General features: G+C 39.7%; 4 protein-coding genes across 4 annotated transcripts; 3 read left to right on the top strand and 1 right to left on the bottom strand.

The window, feature by feature from the left end:
• Positions 1–1,342: 1,342 nt before the first annotated feature.
• On the bottom strand, positions 1,343–2,290 carry LOC128398730 (olfactory receptor 14C36-like). The gene has a single exon (XM_053359982.1). The coding sequence runs from the start codon at positions 2,288–2,290 to the stop codon at positions 1,343–1,345; it is 948 nt and encodes a 315-aa protein (XP_053215957.1).
• Positions 2,291–8,992: 6,702 nt separating this feature from the next.
• On the top strand, positions 8,993–9,973 carry LOC128398729 (olfactory receptor 14A16-like). The gene has a single exon (XM_053359981.1). The coding sequence runs from the start codon at positions 8,993–8,995 to the stop codon at positions 9,971–9,973; it is 981 nt and encodes a 326-aa protein (XP_053215956.1).
• Positions 9,974–14,736: 4,763 nt separating this feature from the next.
• LOC128399713 (olfactory receptor 14A16-like) lies at positions 14,737–16,410 on the top strand. The gene has a single exon (XM_053361403.1). The coding sequence runs from the start codon at positions 14,738–14,740 to the stop codon at positions 15,719–15,721; it is 984 nt and encodes a 327-aa protein (XP_053217378.1). The 5' UTR covers position 14,737; the 3' UTR covers positions 15,722–16,410.
• A 4,317-nt stretch (positions 16,411–20,727) lies between these two features.
• On the top strand, positions 20,728–22,175 carry LOC128400276 (olfactory receptor 14A16-like). The gene has a single exon (XM_053362435.1). It carries the CDS (start codon positions 20,833–20,835, stop codon positions 21,805–21,807), a length of 975 nt encoding a protein of 324 aa, XP_053218410.1. The 5' UTR covers positions 20,728–20,832; the 3' UTR covers positions 21,808–22,175.
• The last annotated feature ends 18 nt before the right edge of the window (positions 22,176–22,193 follow it).

The following is a 22,193-nucleotide window of genomic DNA, read 5'->3' as shown; positions in this document are numbered from 1 at the left end:
TTTAGCTGTCTATGTTGGAGAAAGAGGTTTGGAAGAGACATTCCTAATCTCTAGTACAGTGGTACCTCGAGTTACAAACGCCTCAGGTTACAAATGCTTCAGGTTACAAACTCTGCTAACCTGGAAGAGTTACCTCGAGTTGAGAACTTTGCCCCAGGATGAGAACGGAAATTGTGTGCTGGCGGCGCAGCGGCAGCAAGAGGCCCCATTAGCTAAAGCACGCCTCTAGTTAAGAACAGTTTCAGGTTAAGAATGGACCTCCGGAACAAATTAAGTTTGTAACTAGAGGTACCACTGTACAATTGTGATTGCTACCAAGTACATAGTTAGATTTATACCTGCACCCATCCATCTTTAAACAAACATTCCACATGAAAATACTCAGGCTAGAATGAATCACAGACACTTAGCTTTGCAATAAGTGAATTGTTGTTGTTGTTGTTTATATACCACCATATACCTACAGGTCTCAGGGTGGTTTACAGAATAAAATCAAAAAATAAAACCACAAAAAACAACAACCCAGTAACACCCCCTGTGGTTTACTCGCATAGTTTCCAGCAGTGACATGAAACAAATTTTCATCAACTGGGAGTAAAACAAAGAAGAAAGGTTCCAAATGTCTTAAAAAGCAAAGTACTTGGTTTCTTTACAAAAAGGATCATGTAGTCTTTGGGTTAGCAAAGCTTATAAAATCTTTTCTTAGAGAGATTCTTCATTTCACATGCAGCATTTGCTGAGTTGGTAGCTAAACTATGGCTCCTTCTTGTATTGGTCCAGGAAGCACACAAAGACTGAGAAGGGGGAATTGGAGGCTGCTGAGAGCCTGCTAAGCCACAGCCACTTTAAGCATGAGCTCAGGGCTCAGGTTAACGCTTTTTTTATATATACAAATAGAATGCTCCACACAATGGAGACTCCTGATAAAGCAGAATACTTGATAGTGTGAGGTGTTCTATTCACATTAAGATAAATGAATGTGGATGCCCACTGCAGTGGGTGGGATTTCGTGCACAAGGATGTTGAGATGGGGTGTCCATGCACAATCTTTGCCTCCATTCATGGATGCAATGTCCGTATGCTTAGGCGAACTGGCATTTATCATAAAATGATGAGCAACCTTGGAGCCCCTATTGTTAGGTAGAAAGGCAGCATACAAATATTTTAAATAGGGAAATAATTATTAGCAAAGGGTTGTCTCCAACTAAGTTCTACTCTAAGTAGCCCCGTTGAAATTAATAGTTGGAAGTTTGTTATGTCAATTCATGTCAATGACTCTGCTCTAAATGTGAAAGATATTGGAAACAACCCTAGTAGTCTTCCATCTATTCTTAGAAAAGGTTTATGAGGTCACCAGGCAAAATTCATTTCTATTTTTTCTGAGACATTTCCGCAAAGCACCTTGGATCTCTTTGTTTCTCAGGCTATAAATTATGGGATTCATCAGAGGTGGCAAAACGGCATACAAAACAGCAGCCAACAAATCCAGAGATGGAGAGGACAAAGCCTTTGGTCTCATGTAGGCTAGCATAACAGTAAAAACAAACAAAGAAAATATGGTCAAATGTGGGATGCAGGTGGAAAAGGCTTTATACCTTCCCTGTGCTGACTGAATCTTGAACACTGCAGAGAAGATATAACTGTAGGACACCAAGACAAGCGAAAAGCAGAACAACCCCACACAAAAGACACTGGCAAGCGTGAAGCGCTCACTGGCTTCCGTATTTGTACAAGATATCCTATATAACTGAGGGATATCACAGAAATATTGTTCAATCACATTAGACTGGCAGAAATGTAGCCTAAATGTGTTTACAGTGTGGATCACACCATTGAGGACACTGCTGAGCAACGAAGCAGCTGCCATTTGAAGACAGGCATTCCAGTTCATAATCAGCATGTATTGTAGAGGGTGGCAGATTGCTACGTAACGGTCATAAGCCATAACAGTGAGAAAGGACAGCTCAGCCCCTGCAAATGTGACAACCAAGAAAACCTGGGTGACACAGCCAGAGAATGAAATCACATTGACATTAATCAAGGAATTGACCATGGATTTGGGCACAGTGGTAGAAATGTAGCAGGCATCAATGGAGGATAGGAAAGCCAGGAAAAAATACATGGGAGTATGAAGATGTTGGATTCGGGTTATGGTTACGATGATGAGGAAGTTCCCCATTAAGGCTGCTAAATAAAGAGAGAGAAACAACACAAAATGTAAGATCTGGAGCTCTCGAATATCAGAAAACCCTAGAAGGATGAATTCTGTCACAGATGTTTGGTTTACCATTCCTTTGGTTGGAAAATATTCTGTGGAGAGAACAGGAGGAAATATTGGCAAGAAAACAAAGATTTTGCAAGTTTCTTTGTCACCATTGTGTTTAGCAAACCCACTATGAGCTTTTATTTTTTGGTAAAACACAAAGTGTAAAGCAAAGATATGTAAGCGTGGCCATATAAGGTGGTTGGGAGAAGAACATTATCTAACTGAATGGCTTTGACATACAGTGGTACCTCGGGTTACATTCGCTTCAAGTTACATATGTTTCAGGTTACAGACTCCACTAACCCAGAAATAGTACCTCGGGTTAAGAACTTTGCTTCAGGATGAGAACAGAAATCGTGCGGCGGCGGCATGGCGGCAGCAGGAGGCCCCATTAGCTAAAGTGGTGCTTCAGGTTAAGAACAGTTTCAGGTTAAGAACGGACCTCCGGAACAAATTAAGTACGTAACCAGAGGTACCACTGTACTCTGGATTCCTAATTCACAGTTTGTCTGTGCTTGGGAGATGGAGGGTCTTCCCTGTTAACAGAACAACTTGAATAATTAAAATAGAGTCCAGAGATAAAATGAAACAAAAACAGTGCATAATTTGAGCAGAGGGGGAAACAGAGGGATTTTGTCTTTTTTATGTCAGGCCTTGTACAGAAAAGGCAGATGTTCAACAAACATACAGAGGAAAATTCCCTCAAAGCTAACAAGACAATAATAACTCATGTTATATCAGCAAGGATCATGCCATTCTGATGGGTAGGTACACAACATCTCCTCCTCCACCACCACTGTCAGCAGAATTAACCCTTGAGTTACCAGCTGAAAGATCCCTGCTGTTGTTCTTACAACAGTTCCTAGATATTTTATGCTTATACTTTAAGTAGCAAACCAGAAATTCAGAGATGGCAAACCAGGCACCATTAAGAGGTTTGTGGATTACAGCTCCCATAAACCCTGTCCATTTACCATTGTGGCTGGGTTGATGGGAGTTGCAGAATCCGGAATCTGGGGGGCCACAAATTTCCCATCTATGTACTAGTAGAATATACATATAATTGGAAGAAAAGAAAGAAGAGATCGTGAAACAAGGAAAACTGTCTTTCTTTTCTACATTGCAACTTGTTCATTGAATTAGCTGGTTATATTGTCAGTCTTAAAAGAATGTATTATTTTGCTTTTCAAATCTCATTTGCCACATTTCTTTCCTACAATGTACATCCTTCCTTTTTATTTAAATTTTTGAATCACAGTTTCTTATCAGTTTGCAGGTCTTCTGCATTCACAATCTAGAATGGTTTAAAATTTAATGGGGAGGCTGTAGCATTACTGTCACACTACTGTGACTAATGACTAGTAAATACATCCTTATAAGCAATCTACATGTTTTCAATAGCAGTTGATGAAATTTGGGCACCAGTAAGCCACACATTTGTTTTCTAGTTCCTCATTGAATTGCCTCCTACTATAATTGTTCAAATTCACAATTTATTCAAATTTACTTAGATTTCAGTGAATTAGCTAGAGAAACAAAAACCAGAAAATCATTTCCAAACCTTAAATTACCTGTTAATTTCTCTTAAGAATGCCTTTTTGATATAATAATGCAATCACTGTGTTTATTTGGAGACGATTGATCTATCTCTGCTCGTGTTCAGATTTCAAGAATCTGTTCTTCAGAAATCTGCATATGTAGCAGCAGAGACCCAAAGGGAGAAATTAAAACAGAAATTGAGTAGCATGGACTTACCCACAAGGGTGTTGTGGATGTCTACAGGGCTCTCACCACAAGAACCTTGGAAGATAAAGCAACTGTCTAATAACCACTTAACAGAACACAAAATAATGAAACATTTTCATTTCTTTAAAGCTCCACTTATAGTTTTGGTCTCCCTGGTTTACTGCCTTTTTGCCCCTTTCCTTTTCAGGGGCCTTGATATGCTCTAGAAGGTCATCCTCAACCACTGTTTCCATTGACATTCTGTGGAGAACTGTACAGTTCTATTCAAAGTGCATGAAAACAAAACAAAGGGGTTGAGAAGCTATGGAGAACAAGGAAGGAACAAAAAGGAAATAGGTATAAGTGTGGCTCTCTTTTTTTAATAGCACAAAAAGGTGGAAGTGCAATAAGTCTTTTCCTTCCTTCCTTCCTTCCTTCCTTCCTTCCTTCCTTCCTTCCTTCTGACAACCTGGAGGTGTGGTGGAGAGGCTTATCCAAGATGTTTAATATGGTAGTGACAGCCTCCTCCAAAAAACACATATCAAGGACATTTATCTATGGAATGCCTGAAAGAATGGACTGTGTGGAATTTTATGAGGATTTGCACATTGCCAATTAAAGAGAGCTCAACTTTGATTTATTATGGTTTTGATGAGACACCAGCTCGTTAAAAGCAAGGAGATGAATATTGGAAGTGGTTCAGAAGTCACAGCCGGACCTGGACTGCTTTCAATTTCAAAGCAAGATGGAGAGTTGTGGCATACTTGCAAAAGAGCTCTCGGCGGACGAAAGAGAACTGATTCCAACATGAACAAAAGAAGAAGGAAAACAAATACAGCAGTAGCTTGGGTTAAGTACTTAATTTGGAGGTCCGTTCTTAACCTGAAACTGTTCTTAACCTGAAGCACCACTTTAGCTAATGGGGCCTCCTGCTGCTGCCACGCCGCTGGAACACGATTTCTGTTCTCATGCTGAAGCAAAGTTCTTAACCCGAGGTACTATTTCTGGGTTAGCAGAGTCTGTAACCTGAAGCATATGTAACCTGAAGCATATGTACCTGAGGTACCACTGTATTCCACACAGCTACATGAAATAAATTCTCTCTGCAAGGTAACTGATATGGATTTATAGAAACATCTTTGAAAGTCATTGCATCAGTGGCTGCAAGAACAAAGGATTAGATCTGAATAGTGGAACTTGGATTAATTAAAAGAATTGGCACAGGATCAAGGGAACAATATCAACTCCTGACAGCCGGAACACAGGAAGTCAGCCAAAATGTTTAATTCAGACTGTTTAATTGGCTTGTATTGAGATTGGGCATGATTTGGAAATGTATTCATGTGGTTACCATTGGATTGTTATTAATGAAAAATTAATAAAAAGTATTTAAAAATATAAGCATAAATAATGCTTGTGTGTGGTCTACTTCATCACTAGGGCTTCAGGAATGAAACTGCGTTGAGGAGAAGCCAGCCACAGAACCCGTGGCTCCACGCTCAGTCTCCTCTGCCCCCTGAACTGTTAGCATTTCACAGCATTTTACTGCTCCATTGCTGGATGTGTAATTACATGTCTATGTTTAGTTTCCAGGCTTGGAAACTGTGAAAACAGAAGCTAGTCTTATCTCTTCCACTCTGTTGTACTGCTGTACTTTCTCTCTCTCTTTTGGAAAAAGAAGAGAGGAAACGCCATGATTCCTTTGTCCTGTATATATTGTTTAATAAATACTTAGAAATCACACACCAAGCTCCACTTCATTTCTGCTATACTCTGCTGAGTTGAGTCATTGAGTGTGCACGTAATCATCTGATATGTGTCACTGGGAGCGTGCCAGGACTGGAGATTTATGGACGTCCCAAGCTGCGCGTCACCAGGAAGGCACCGGAGAGGCACCCCCCTCATGGGGGGGGCGCCCTCAGCCCTAGCTCAAGAATTATTTGAGGGCCACAAAGAGTTCAGCCCCCCCCCGGGCTGGCACCCATGTCTCCTGCACAGTTCACAAGTTGTTATTAATATAGTGGTCCTAGTTTAAACCCACATCTTTTGTCCTGCCTATTTTTTCCCCACCTGTCTCCTCATGAAAACAAGACAGTGGTGGCAATCTTGGTGTGTGTGTCCCCCCAAACCTTCCCCTCCCAATTCTTCATCAATCTCTGTTCTAACTAAAAGGCCAGTGCTGGGAATCTTTTTTCCTGGATCATCTTGTGGAGGCCATTGAAGGCCCATATGTATCCAACCTGTGGTCTTTTGTAGAATGGGTTTGACAGTGATGATGGGGGGTGGGCTGGAGGGTTTCCTTGCAAAGCATATGCCAAGAAATGTGAAAGGGATTTGCTGGTGAAGACCAGTAACATTCCCAACATGCTTCCCAATTAAGTTTGTCACTTACCATAATATATACCATGGTTCCACCACTGATGAATCCAGTAACTTACAGCTTGAGAAGCAAGGTGGTAAAAGGTGCTTTGTCAAAAGTACTGGGTTTGAGGCACTCTTCTATGAATGCCCTCTCTAGCTTTTTTCTTCAAATGTGAAGGGCCTGGATATGTTTTGCTTAGTTTTCTCTGTTGCTCCAAATGGAAAGACCTGCATCAAGAGGTTGAATTTGCAACAAAGGACATTTTTATGGAACATTGCATTGGCAGTAAAATAGGTTTTGTCAAAGGGTGATGAAGTCCTTTTTAAGGACTTGGTGCTAACAACACCAGGGTCATGGGTTTGGCTTCTGTATGGGCAAAGAGGTCTTTGATTCCTGCATTGCAAAGGGTTGGACTAGATGACCCTTGGTGTCCCTTACAACTCTTACAATTATATGATTCTATGATACTTTTTTAACAAGACAGTTAGTGTGTGAGATAGCATCTAGGTGTAGGGCAAAAGCATCAGGAACATTCAGGCATTCTGGAGAGCCAATGCCAGTCAGTGTAAAAAATGCTGAGCTACATAGACCAATGATCTGATTCAGTACAAGACAGCTTTCTATCTTCCTGTAATCTGTAATTCTCATGAACTTTTGTCAGTCTTTACTAACCATATTAGCAAAAAACAGAATTAAAGTTGCTTAGTATGCCTTACTAATGAGAAGTCTTGGATTCCCAAGAGAGCAGATCTCCAAGAACGCAAAAGGGACATGATTGTCCCTTCCCACATTAACAAATTGATATTGTCATCATAGATCCACACGCAGGGTTTTATAAAGTGTCATGTATGGCTCAACTGATACATGTTCAATACTTCCACTGAAGGGGGGGGGGGAGAGAATATGAAGCTGAGAGAAATTTGTGAAGAAAAAAAGGTATGCTATTAGGTGCTTACATTTTTCTTATGATCTTAGTAGTCAACTGCTCTCAGTATAAAAACAATGCACTCTCCTTCCTTTCCCCTCTCTCATTCTTTTCTTTCCCATACATTTGCTCCTCCCCTAGCACTCTCTATTGTCAATGAAACTCAAATGGAACAGAATATTACAGTTCATTTTAGATGCTTAGAATGGGTAAAGTGTCTGTTGTGCAGTCTTTGATAAGGATGGATGAATCTCTCAATTTAGATTTTTCTCCATTTCTCATTTTTACAATCTTAAGTTCTCTTTGCACTATTTCCACATCAGTTTGTGTGTGTTTCTTGCTGAATAATCTGAATGAATATTCATACAAATTGCCATGCACATTTTTTCTTAAAATATTCATTTTCACACAATTATATCCAGTACATACATTTTACAAGAACTTTCCCCAAACACAATATATCTTTGTACACTCCCCCCACTAACATTCACTGTTGTGTGCATTTTTATTGCAGTTTCCCTTAATATACACTATACAAACATTTTAATGTACTTTTTTTTTGGGGGGGGGGAGATTGCAGAACTGCACTGCAAAATACAGAAAAGTGGAGATTTCCAAGTATTTCCTAGATTTCCTAGAACCTTAGGGTTGTTAAATTTAGGATAGACAAAAGACAGTACCTGTACTTCTTCACATAGTGTATCCTTTAGCTATAGAATTCACTTCCACAAATTGTAGTGATGGTCACCAACTTGGGTGGCTTTAAAAGAGAATCAGACTAATTTATGAAACAAAGTGCTAATGGCATCTACTGGCCATGATGGCTCTGTTCCACCTCTAGTGTCAAAGACAGCAGTCTGCCTCCAAATATCAGTAAAAACTAGCGATTGCTCTTCAACTCAGGCTTCTCATAGGGATCTGGTTGGTCACTGTGAGAACAGGATTCTAGAAGTCTTTTGCCTGATCCAGGTGAGGTCTTCATATGTGTTTAGTTACATACTGGCAAATCAACCAAGAATGCAGCCTGCTCCAGGTTGCCTTCCTAAATATATCAGGGGTGGGCAGCCCCCCATGCCCTTTCCCCAATTGGTTTGTGGGTAAGGCCTGCCCATTTTGAAGGTCTGGCACAGCAAGGTGGAGGGTGGTATTAGGCAACTGTCCCCCTCCCCCAGCCATGCAGGTAGGTGGTGATTTCCCCTGTCTGGACATGGCCGTGCTGTGTGGCAACCCCACCCCCACCGCAGCCCCAGGTGAATGGATATTTTGTGGATTTGGGGCTCTACTATAATTTTTTTGCACTAAGGAAAGTATTGAGAAAGTGCACCTCTCAACAACCAAACCAGAATGAATGTTCAATAAACAATGGCTATTATATCACCTTTTTGTAAAATTTGAACAAACAAATCAGGATGAATTCTTAAAAAAGAAGTAGAAGTGATCTAAGTCAATGTATACTCAATTACAGCAATCACCTATTCTTCCCCTGCCTGACCCTGTCTCATTACCAATTCTAAAGTTGCTTCCATCTGCATATTTTAGATTATACCACTACCTTGGTGTACAGACCTAGCATAACTTCTTTTTCCAAAATACATGATGTATAGCTGTAACTATTATTGCTATTTTAAAATCAAAAGTGCAAGTACAGTAGGTCCACTACTTACAATGTTTCAATTTCCTCTTAACACCTGTCCTGTTTCCTTCCACAGACAGCATGGATACTAAGGAGCAAAGCATAGTTAATCAATCCTCTCTGTCAGGATTTCTTCTAATGGAATTTTCAGAAGTAAGGGAACTACAGATTCTACATTTCTTTATGTTCCTTGCTTTTTATCTGGCAGCACTTACAGGAAATCTTCTCATCATCTCTGCAGTAGCCTTTGACTCCCACCTGCAAACACCGATGTACTTCTTTCTCATGAACTTAGCTATACAGGACCTTGGTTCAGTTTCGGTGATTATGCCCAAATCCATGGCCAATACCCTCTTAAATATTAGATACATTTCTTACCCAGGATGTGTTGCTCAAGTCTTCTTCTTTCTCTTCTTTTTAATATCTGATTTCTTTCTCCTCACGGTTATGGCATATGATCGATATGTTGCCATTTGCAAACCGCTACAGTATGAGATGTTGATGAATATGCAAGCCTGCATCCAAATGGTTATTAGAGTATGGATCAGCAGCTTTCTTTGTGGAGTTTTACATACTGGATGTACCTTTTCTTCCCCCTTTTGCTCCAATGTGGTCAATCAGTTTTTCTGTGAAGTCCCACATTTGCTTAAGATGGCCTGTTCTGATTTGTACCTTTTTGAAATTGGAGCTATTGTGTTAGGATCTGTCACAGTGTTAGGCTGCTTCATCTTCATCATTGCAACCTATGTGCACATCTTCACCGAAGTGCTGAAAATCCCCTCTGTTGAGGGAAGGCAAAGGGCCTTCTCAACATGCCTTCCCCACCTCATTGTTGTCTCTATATTTGTGTTCACTGGCTGCTTTGCTTACCTCAAGCCCACCTCTAACAGTCCATCACACTTGGATTTGGCATTTACCATGATATATTCCATGGTTCCACCACTGATGAATCCCATAATCTACAGCATGAGAAACAAGGAGGTAAAAAATGCTTTGTCAAAACTACTGGGTTCGAGGCTCTCTTCTATGAATGCCTTCTCTAGTTTTTTTCTTCAAAGGTGAAGGGGCTGGCTATGTTTAGCTTAGTGTTCCCTTTGCTCCAGATGCTAAGACCTGCACCAATAGGGTGGACTTTCTACAAAGGATATTTTGATGAAAGATTACTTTGACAGTAAAATAGGGTGATGTCAAAGGGTGATGAAAATGAGTCATTTTTTTAAGGCAAATGCTGGATGGTCATCTACTAGGGATGCTATGATAGGGGTTTTCCTGCATCAGCAAAATGACATTTTAAGTCACTTTCAACTCTGATTTCTGTGAAACTCACCATTTATTTCATGGGTACATTTGGGTGTGTAGACACAAAATTCTCTATGTGTTCACAAAGTCATCCTCCATCCATTCCTCCAGGCCAGTTGCACCATTTACACCTTTGTTGTCTGCTCAGATTGGCTGGTGTTCACCATTGCTTCTGTCTTGACTGGATTTATCTTTAGTTGCCCTTCCTCAGTTAAACAAAATTACAGTGCCATTTTGTGCATGTCAGATTGTACATAGTCACCACTGAATTCAATTAAGTTTACTTCAATAATTAAATAGCTAAAGATTGTACCCCAGACATTCATTTAATTTGGGTTGAGGGCTCTGGTTCAAGGCACAAGAATATTTTTTCTGTGTCTAATGTGTTAATAATCTCACAAGCTTTTCCTATAAATATACAGTATTTGTAAATCCCAATGGGGAACTGATATTTTTGTGATGTTTACACTATGTGCACATATTTAAGCTGTAAAATTTAGAATATTAGTTTTTTTAATTATTATATTCTGCCTAAATACTCACATTTCCCATCTAATTTATGATCATTAATCACCTGAAATACATTTCAGAAGTTGAGAGTATTGTAAATTGGACATGTTAAGGTTTGAAATACTCTGTAACTCAACATTATTCTGAAGTGTTCATAAGTAAAGAGGCATTTATACTACTTTTCTCTTTATATGTTAATTTACTTTTTGCTCTGTTTGTTGACATTCTAATTCTTATAAATGTAAGCTCATGGTCTGTGTAATCCATACTGGATTGATATCACTCTTGTTTATTGTACTCTGAAAAACAAATCTGTTATTTAGACGTAGGGAGGCTAATAGCACACTATTTGGAGCCCCCCCCCCATTTTTTCAGACCTAGCCAAGACTTTTCTGAATTTGACAAAAAGTACAAAAGAGAATGTTGATTCCATGTTTGGATGAGACCAGCACCCAGTCCCTAGTCATCATGGTGATCGTTTGATGAATAAAGTGGAGAAATAGCCCTACTCTTCAGCTCATCTCCATGAATCAACTGAGAAGTAGGTGTTCTTTGAAATGTGTGCCTCTCTGTGTGTGAGAGAGAGATTGTGGGGTGACTGCACCCATCACCCACATTTCACCCCTGGAGGGTTAACCAAGGGTAAAAGAAGTCCTGATTTAGCACAAATATTGTGAAATCCAATTCAGATACCAACTAGGATAAGACTATCCACTTAGAAGGTATGCTGGAAGATGAAAGTCTTCAACAGATGCCGAAAAGGCAATATAGACATTGCCTAATTTATAAGTAGAAGGATTTCCACAGGGTAAATGCCACCACACTAAAGGCTCAAATGGAACAGATCTGCTGATGAAATGGTATCTGCAGGAGACCTTCTGTTTACAGCAACTTTCTCCCCCCCCCATCCTTGTGTATTATTTTGGTGTGCCTTTGTGTTATTTTGGAGTGACCATTAGCTTATTCTGGCTGGGGCTGATAGGAGTTGGTCTAAAACATCTGAAGGGCACTAGTATGGGGAAGTCTGTTTGATCGTATTGAAATGGGTTAAAATTCCCACTCACACAAAAAGTTCACTGTTTGATCTTTGGCCTTAGCTAGTGTTTTCCTTACAGTTCCTATGAGGGTAAAATGAGGGAGCAAATGATGTAGGTCAGTTGGAGCTGTTTTGTGGTGGGATGAGATACAGCTACCTCTTTGGAATTAATTAAAAATAAAAATAAAAATATACTGCCCTGTACCCGGAGGTCTCAGGGCAGTTCACAGAATAAAATGCTATTACCATTCACGTCCTATGAATGGAGGAGAGGGATAGATGGATCAAAAAAAGATACCTTCCTCATTTGAGAAAGGGAGTAGAGCTAACTTGACTTTCCCCCAAACACCTCATTCCATAAATCTATGTCCCTGATACTAATTAAACATGCAGCTGTAGCCATTCACCTTGCTGCAGTTCCTGTTGTGGGTGCTTCTAAAAATGGGCATGTCCATCCTAAGCTGTTGTTTCTTTGAATTGTCATATCTGAAATAATTTTGTTTCTGTACAGCTCTACTACTGAGAGGCTTTCAATTCCTCTGAAACCAAATCTCTAGGAACAGAAATGAGTTATTAATAAATCTCCTCCCCATGCTGACAAATTTTATTGCCCTTATTGTTCCAAGTGTAGGAGTATTTTTATATAATTGCATGTGTAGCTGGTATGATATGCAATCGTTTAATTTCACTGGAGGAGAAAAAGTGGAAAGAATTCTACAAAGAAAAATAGTAAGCTATTTAGTGTGTTTTTTGTTGGTTTTTTGCAATTGCACTCTATATGAAAATAATGAATCTCCCCTTCCCCTGTCCCTGTCTCTCTATCATAGTCTTTCCTCCACATACTGTATAGGCACTGCGTCCTGAAAGTTTCTCTGTATTCTTGAGTCTGGAATTGCACAAAACACTTCAGTGTATGCAGTTTGTCTATTTTCTTGAAATATTCAGATATTTTCACACAACCAAGTGAATTGCAATGTGGATTAAATAAATCTGCTGTATAAACTCCATCTTGGAGGGCTACAGGTTATCGATAGCAAGACTGAATATTAGCATTTAATGTCAACTAAAAAATGAATTGAACACTACACCAGTGTGGTGTAGTGGTTAAGAGCGGTGGACTCGTAATCTGGTGATCTGGGTCCGCATCCCCACTCCTCCACATGCAGCTGCTGGGTGACGTTGGGCTAGTCACACTTCTCTGAAGTCTCTCAGCCCCAGTCACCTCACAGAGTGTTTGTTGTGGGGGGGGGGGGAGGAAGGAAAGGAGATGGTTAGCCGCTTTGAGACTCCTTAGGGTAGTGATAAAGCATGATATCAAATCCAAACTCTTCTTCTTCTTCCTCACCTGAAGTATCCTAAGGAGAGGACTTTTCTACATTAAAAAAAAAAGCCTTGGAAGTTTGCTATAAGTAGTCCAGTGTTCCTGAGGAAGGATGTGTACATCTCAGGTAGACGTTTTCTGAAGTATTGGATATACACTGTGAATGAAACCTGGATACCTCAGTTGGTTAGAGCATGGTTGCTGGGTTGATCCCCGTATGGGACGCCTGCATAGTCCTGCATTGCAGGGGGTTGGACTAGATGAATCTCAGCAGTCCTTCCAGCTCTATGATTCTATTATTCTTTTGTGTCAGATTGCTGAATAACTTCACATTATACCATGTGAAGCCTGGATTAAAAAATAATAATCCATTAATCCATTTCAACCCAGCTAATAATTACATCACATATAATTTTGTGATGTCAGAGATGTTGTGTTTCTAAGACAGTTACTTTTTATTTGTGCCTGTCATACAGCTATCAGGTTCAACAAGTCCAAATTCCTCTCCTTGCCCACATTCTCATTCTTCATTTCCCTTTGGCTGTTCTATAAACATTCCTCAACCATCTATATGCTTCCTTTCTTTGAAACCCTTTTCTCTTTGGTTGAAAAGAGGCAACCAAAGGGCTTCCAAGGGAAGGGGTGGGATAGCTGGAAACACCCTTCCCATGATGAGCTGGGAGAGCTCAGTTGGTAGAGCATGAGACTCTTAATCTCAGTCATGGATTTGAGCCCCATGTTGGAGGAAAAAAATCCCAGCATTGTAGGGGGTTGGACTAGATTTCCCTCTTCCAACTTTACTGCTCTATGATTCTATGATATTACTCACAGTCCCTCTCCTGCAGCTTTTTGCAAGGCTTCAAAGGGTTCATTCCTATCTTCATGTAAAGCTCAGGGGGTGGGGTGAAAGAAATCCTGTCTGAAACCCTGGAAAGCCACTGCAAATCAGTGTAGAAAACCTCTGTAGGACACTACAGTGTCTGGTAGCAGCTCTCCAGGATGTCAGACAGTGACATTTTTCAGTCCATCTTGGAGATGCCAGGGAGTGACTTGTGTAAGCATGAATGGAAGGACATATCCATGAATGGGGGAAAGTATCAGTAAATTGGAGGCATACTCTGATTTTACTAAGCAACTGTGCCTGATGAGAAATCAAGAAACACAATGGATCAGTAAAATCCCCCTAGTTAATTTGCCAAATGTTAAAGATGACCAGTTTGGGATGGTATGAGTTAGTTCTTTTTCCTTTTATAATTGAGCTACCACATTATTTTCACACTGTTAGAGAGGCAACATTATGATCATCTAATTAGGTGGTGAATGTGGACAATATTCTTGGGTGTGTGAAACGCGACTTGAGTTTACACACTCAGGGACTCAGTCACTGGAAGGTGGGATATTTGGCAGTTGATTTATGGAAACTTCAAACTGTTAAATGACATTGTGCCTTAGTTACATCAAACTAGTATAATGAGTTTGCAAGCATCAATTCTAATAATACATTACACATACTGTATTACAGTCATCAACATCAGCTTTTCTTCCTCAGAACATTGCCTTATTCTAAAATAATTTAGATATCATCATCATCATCATCATCATCATCATCATCATCATCTCATTTTTAACAGCTGTTCTTCTGTTACTTTCCAGAGGCAGCATGGATGTCAAGGAGGAAAGAATAATGAATCAATCTGCTCCGTCAGAGTTTTATCTGCTGGAATTCTCACAGATTCGGGAACTGCAGATTCTACACTTCTTTGGATTCCTTGCTTTTTATCTTGCTACAGTTACAGGAAATCTTCTCATCATCTCTGCAGTAGCATTTGACCACCACCTGCACACTCCTATGTACTTCTTTCTGATGAATTTGGCTGTACAGGACATTGGATCAGTTTCAGTCATTATCCCCAAATCCATGGCAAATTCTCTCATGAGTACCGGACACATTTCTTACTCTGGCTGTGTTGCTCAAGTCCTCTTGTATGTCTTCTTTGTAGCATCAGATTTCTCTCTTCTCACAGTCATGGCGTATGATAGGTACATTGCCATTTGCAAACCATTACATTATGAGATCCTGGTGAATAAGGAAGCTTGCATCCAAATGATTGTTAGTGTATGGATCATTAGCTTTCTCTATGGAGTGTTACACACCGGAGGTACCTTTGCACCTAAATTTTGCTCCAATGTGGTCAATCAATTTTTCTGTGAAATCCCACATTTACTTAGGATGGCTTGCTCTGATTTGTACCTCATTGAAATTGGAGTTGTTGGGTTAAGTGTTGTCATTGGGACAGGAAGTTTTATCTTCATCATTGTATCCTATGTGCAAATTTTTACTGCAGTTCTGAAAATACCTTCTACTGAAGGAAGGCAAAAGGCTTTTTCAACTTGCCTTCCACACCTATTAGTTTTCTCCCTATTTATATTTACCGGATACTTTGCTTACCTCAAGCCTGCCTCTGACACCCCATCACATCTGGATTTGGCATTTGCCATGGTCTACTCCACAGTTCCACCCTTGATGAATCCAATTATCTACAGCATGAGAAACAAGGAGATAAAAAATGCTGTGTCAAATCTATTGAATTTGAGGTTATTTCCTTTGAATACCTTCTACAGTCTTATGCTGCTGCAAAGGTGATTTCTATGTATAACTCTTATGATAGAAAACTGGATGTCTTATAAGGATCGGTTGAAGGAATTGGATATGCTTAGTGCAGTGTTCTCTGTCGCTCAAGAAGGACAAGAGCCATACAAATAGGTTCGAATAATAAGATTTTGTATATTTTGTAAGTAGATTTTGATTTGGAATTAGTTCCTGATAGAACGAGTTGTTTGGCAGTAGAGCAGACTTTATCAAAAGTGGGTTTCTTGAGAAGCCTGAGTGGCTGTTTGTCAGTGATGTGGTAGTAGTGGATTTCCTGCATCGGCAAGAGATTGTACATGTACAAGATAACCTTTGAAGTAGCCAACCAGGGCCAGACTTAGGGGTGCACAAGATGGGCAGTCATCTAGGTCACCAAGGTTAGGGGGGCACCAAGCTGAGCTCACTGGCTGGGTTTTTTTAATATTATGTACTGACTGCAGTAAGCTAGGGTGGCAAAAGCAAGTGTTTATAACCTTTCTTTCAAGATTCTGTAAATTGTAGGGGCACTAACTTCAAAAAACGGTCTTCCTTCAATTAGCTTTAAAGTAAGCTTCTCTTTCAGTGCTAGGTAAAATACAATGCAGCTTTACTTTGAGGCCATGTTACCAAGCACTTAGAATTTCAAATAAGGTAAATACCATAAATATTATATAAATGATAACAAATTAAAGTTGTAAGCTTTAATAATTCAGCTGGGTACTTTTTTATTTATAAATGTTTCTTTATCTTTTCAAAGATAAATATAATGAATATTCTAAAATAAAGAACGCTAACCAAAAGATAGGAATCCCAACAAAATAAAATAAAATACTTCAAGTAATAGTTCTGTTGTGTTGCGTAGTGCACTGTCACTGCTCAGAATGGGACTTCTTGAACTTTGGGTTGTGCAAACTGTAGCACAGTGGCTGAGAGACCAAGGTTTAGAACAATGTTGTTTTCAATGGATAGTGTAGCAAATGTGCCATGGCATATAACATCTGCCATGGCATATAACAAAGGCATTTTGAATAGATGCAGTAACAAGAAGCTTTGTTTCCCACTAGCAACCTAATCTTAGCATGTAATTGTACCATTCTCCCTAGCCACAACAAAGTCTATATTTCACATACTTCTGTATAAAACAGAGTAAATGCTCAGTTAAAGCTTAAGTCATTGTTTAAAGCATTGGTGTTCATTCAGTGTAGTAATGAACAGCTTAAATTAATTTTATTTGTCTCATTTGCTAAAACTTAAGTTGGCTGTAAAATGTATCCTTGGAAGGCTGGAGGGGGGGCCCTTCTCCTCCTCCTCCTCCTCCTCCTCCTTCATTGATTTTTGATACCGCCCTAGACCTGGCGGTCTCAGGGCGTTTCACAGAAAAAAATCACAACAAATATTAGCTATCCCAATCAAGGTGAGGTAAAATCTTTATGTCTATGCAGCAATAGAAATAAGGTTGGTAAGGCAGGCTGAGGATTGACCAAGTAGCCCCCCTTCTGGATTAACCCAACAGCTGAGCGGGGCTGTGGGTGTGGATGAAAGCCATTTGCATAGCATCACCCACATGCTGCAGGAATGCCATTCAGCTCAACAGGTGATGAGCAAAGGGGTTGATCCTGAGATGTGGGTGATGATCTACAAGTGGTTTTCAAGGTGCTTAAGAAGCATCGCTCCCCCAGGCAAATACCAGTTGACAGCCATCAATCTGGGGGTGGAGATGATGTGCTGCAAGCAACTTTCCCTTAGATGGTGATATATCAAATGGTGTATGAGAATTCTCAACTTTTACCAGATCTTGTAAAGCTATGCAGATAATATCCAAGGGAGCTAAAGAAAAATGTATGGGAAACTGATTGGAGATTGAGAAAGGTAGTTTATGAGTATCATTGTGTGTGTGTGTGTGTGTGTGTGTGTGTGTGTACACACACACACACACACACACACACACACACCATATAGATACCATATAGATACCATATATATATATATATATATATATAATACACCATATATATCCTGTGTGATTCCTGCTAGCACACACACTTGGGCTCTTTCTCCTTCCACCTGCCCCTCCCAAGCCCTCCAAATTTGACTCTCAGTTGGGTTAGAAGAACCCTCCAAACTGTATGTGGGAGACAAGGGGAATTGTTTCATCAGTAAGCTTCATTACTGATGGGACATTCACAATATCACAAAGTTAATTTCTACCCAGATATAAAAACAATTCCAAATTCAATACAGATACCTACTGGGATAAAAATCTGCACCCAGAAGGATTCTTAAAATATTAAAGTTTTCAACAGGCTCCAGAAACATTATAGAGATGGCAGTTCTCTGGTGTGTAATGTGGGAGGGATCCTTCCTGATTAATAGAGACTTGCTGGGATTTTACCAAGGATCTGTGCTTGATTAGAAATTAAGAGAAGTTGTGATACGCATGACTGACATCAGCTGGGTAGCAGGCTCCCCTCCCCACATACTCCCAGAACCAGGAGAGGGGGAGCAAAGGCAGGCCACATGCAGATGCAGTCTCCAATTGTTTTCAAAAAGCCCTGGAGAGAAGGAGACACAGACAGCTGTGGGGAGGCACGGACTTTCAGTGTGGGTAACAGATTTCATGTAGTCAGAACTACTGATTTCATGGAGTCAGTCATGAGCTGCTGTGGTCATTTGGCATGAAACTCAGATCTGTCTCACTAATAAAGAGTTAACGCCAGCTTGAACTGTGTGGTTTATTGACCAGCTTGCCTTGTGACCCAAGGCTTTATATGGTGCTGCTTATCATTAACACTGGCAGTTAGAGGTTTCCATGCCAGAAGAATTGCATGCAAATGAGTACATTTGCTAAAACTTAAGTGGAATGATTAGTTCCCTTCTTAGTCTAGTTATTCTCATGCTACCCTAAACAAATAGGCTTTCCTAATCAAATTAGCAAAACTGACCAAAATATGTTATTGTTTCTGTACAACCCTAATGCTGAGATGTGTTGAATTCCTATGAGAACTAATCTCTAGGAAGACAGAAGATATATTAATAAATTTCTTCCCCATGTTGATAAATGTTTATTGTCCTATTAGATACCAATGTAAGTGGATTCTTATAAAATTGCTTGTTTGGCACTTAGTCATTTAATTGCACTGGAGTAAAATAATATGAAGAAAAATAGTAAGATACTTTCTTTGAATTTTCTGAATGAAAGAAATGAACTGGTCACCCTCCCTTCGTCATCTCTATCTGTCATATTCTCTCCTGCACCAATAGTCACTCTCTCCTGGAACCCTCTACCTCTATTCACGAATCTGGCATAATACAAGGTACACCAACATGTGTTGCATCTATTTTCTGGATATTTTCAGATGTTTTCATACTAGGAAGTGAATTGCAACTTTAATTGAATTAATTTGCTGTAGATTTCTAACTCAGAGGTCTACAGTCGACAATGGGACTAGTCACTGATATTGAATGTAAATTCACATTTAAATTGAATATCCATTTTTTCTCTTCTGGGAAAATATCTGAGGAGTTTTAAAAACAGGATTTTTATTATTATTATTATTATTATTATTATTATTATTATTATTATTATTATTATTTCTTAAAACCCTGGTGATGTTGAGCCCTGTCAAATAATTAGGGGAAAGGTTTTGTATATCCTGGGCAAATATTAACTGAAATAATACTGTGACTAACTGGATGATTTTGTGGCAATTGTGGTGCAGCTTCACATTATACTCTGTGAAGCCTAAATTCCTTTTTTTCTTTAGGGCTTTATTTTCATTTCGTCCTAGCTGATGATTATATGATGTGTATTTTACTATGATATTTTCTCTCTCTTACTTTTGAATTGTAACTGACACGTTATTTTTTTCTTTGGACTGGTTACAAGTCCAAACTTCCCTCTGCCCATATCACCTGTCATATTTCTACCACTGTTCATCTGCAGCCATTTGTTGGACACCAATTTCTTTCCCATTCTTTCAAAATCTTCCATCCGGTGGAAAGGAGGCAACCATTGTCACACAGGAAAGTGCCTCATGCTGAGTCAGACCATTGATACCTCTACCTCAGCATTGCCAGTGGGGAAGGTCTGCAGCTTGGTGGTGGAGCATCCATGTTGTATGCTGAAGATCCCAAGCATTTTCAGCTAGGGCAGGTGGGAAATAATGCCTGATTGTCATTCATTGTAGTCAAAACTGAGCTACATGTACCACTGCTTTTGACCCAGTATAAACTGGCTACCTACATTGTTATGTACACCAGCCTCCCTGAACCTGCTGCCCTCCTTAGGTTTTGGACTACAATCCCTTTGACCCAGGCAGCACAGCCAGTGCTTAGGAAGTTCTAGTCTAAAACATCTGAAGGGCATCAGGCTGGGGAAAGGTGGGCTACCCTGATTGGCAGCAGCTCCACAGGATGTGAGGCAGTGATCTTTCTTAGTCCTCTTTGGAGATCCCAGATGCTGACCTGTGGAAACATGTGCTCTTTCCCTAAGCTGGGACCTTTGCCATTAAATTAGAAGCTTACTGTAGTTTTACCAAGCATCCATCCCTGGTGAGAAATCAAGAGAAACAAAGGAATAGTAAAAGCCCTCCTTAGTAATTAGCTGGGTGTTAAAGATGATGACTATTGACTGTGATGAGTAAGCTCATGTCAGATTCACACTGTCATCATGGTTTCTAATAAATTATGAAATGGCCCTTTGCCTTCTAAAATTGAACTATGGCATTATATTAGGGGGGCCAGAATATCTGGCTAGTATTGACTGGAATTGGACAACGTTATTGTGTATGTATCTGATCCACATTCAAAAGATTCAGTCAGCAGAAAGTGGGATATTTGGCAACTAACTCCTTTAAATAGTCAAGCTCTTAAGGGAAATAGTGAATCAGTGGTATGAACAAACAATAATGGCCTTGCAAACATAATTGCATTTCTAATAATAATGGCACTAGTATTCACAGCCATCATCATCATTTTTGGGCTCATCCCCCCCCCCAAAAAAATTACTGACTCCTTCAGAACGTTCCTGCCTGCTACAATAACTAAACATCATCATCAGCAACAAAAACTTAAATGAGAGGGGTAACCGTCTCAACAGCGGTATTTCTGCTTTCTTCCACAGCCACATGAATGTTAAGAAGCAGAGCATGGATAATCAATCATCTTTCTCAGAATTTCTCCTCCTAGAATTCTCAGAAGTTCGGGAACTGCAAATTCTACATTCCATTATATTCCTGGTATTGTACTTGGCAACTGTCACAGGGAATCTTCTCATCATCTCTGCAGTAGCCTTTGACCACCACCTGCACACCCCCATGTACTTCTTCCTGATGAACTTGGCCATGCAGGACCTGGGACAAGTTTCAGTCATTAATCCTAAATCCATGCTCAATTCCCTCATGAATACCAGGTACATTTCCTACTCTGGGTGTGTTGCACAAGTACTACTGTTTATGTCATTTATGGCATCTGATTTCTTTCTTCTCACAGTCATGGCGTATGATCGGTATGTTGCCATTTGCAAACCATTGCAGTATGGGATGCTGATGAATAGGCAAGCCTATATTCAAATGATTAGCAGTGTATGGATCAGCAGCTTTTTCTATGGAGTGTTACACACTGGAGGTACCTTTGCATCCCCCTTTTGTTCCAATGAAGTCAATCAATTTTTTTGTGAAATCCCGCAGTTACTTAAGCTGGCCTGCACTGATTTGTATCTAATGGAAATAGGAGTTCTTGTGTTAAGCGGTGTCATTGGAGTTGGCTGTTTTATCTTCATCATCATAACCTATGTGTACATTTTCACTGCGGTGCTGAAAATCCCCTCAACTGAAGGAAGGCGAAAGGCTTTCTCAACCTGCCTTCCCCATCTCATAGTTTATGCCCTATTTGTATTTACTGGATACTTTGCGTACTTCAAGCCTACCTCTAATACCTCACCATATCTAGATTTGGCATTTACAGTGATGTATTCCATGGTTCCACCCTTGATGAATCCAGTAATTTATAGCATGAGAAATAAGGAGATTAAAAACGCTCTATCAAAGCTACTGCGTTTGCCTCACTCCTCTATGAAAAACTTTTCCAGTCTTATTTTGTGAAGGATAATATCTGTATAGAGTATAACACTAATTATAGAAAACCTGAAATTCTATGAGGAAACTTTGAAGCAGCTAAATAGATTTAGCTTTGTTTTCTCAATTGATCTAGAAGGGGTACATTGCTTATATTGCAAATTGTGAAAATTGGTGTAGTGGTTAAAATATCCGTCTTTGCCCTGCAGCCTTCTGCATGCTTTTTTTTTAATGATCTTTATTGGTTTTACAGATTTTACAAATTTCACCATCAAAATACATAATACATACCTTATTCCTTTTAACCTTAATACTTTAACTCTAAACAAGTTTGTATTTCCCTCCTTCCTTCTTCTGGTTTCTCTATATTTTCTGTATATTTACGCATTTGTCATGTTTACATTCTATGTGTA

Source organism: Podarcis raffonei, chromosome 13 (genome assembly GCF_027172205.1).
Source record: "Podarcis raffonei isolate rPodRaf1 chromosome 13, rPodRaf1.pri, whole genome shotgun sequence".
Classification (NCBI taxonomy): Eukaryota; Metazoa; Chordata; class Lepidosauria; order Squamata; family Lacertidae; genus Podarcis; species Podarcis raffonei.
This window is presented reverse-complemented; position numbering and strand designations above follow the sequence as displayed.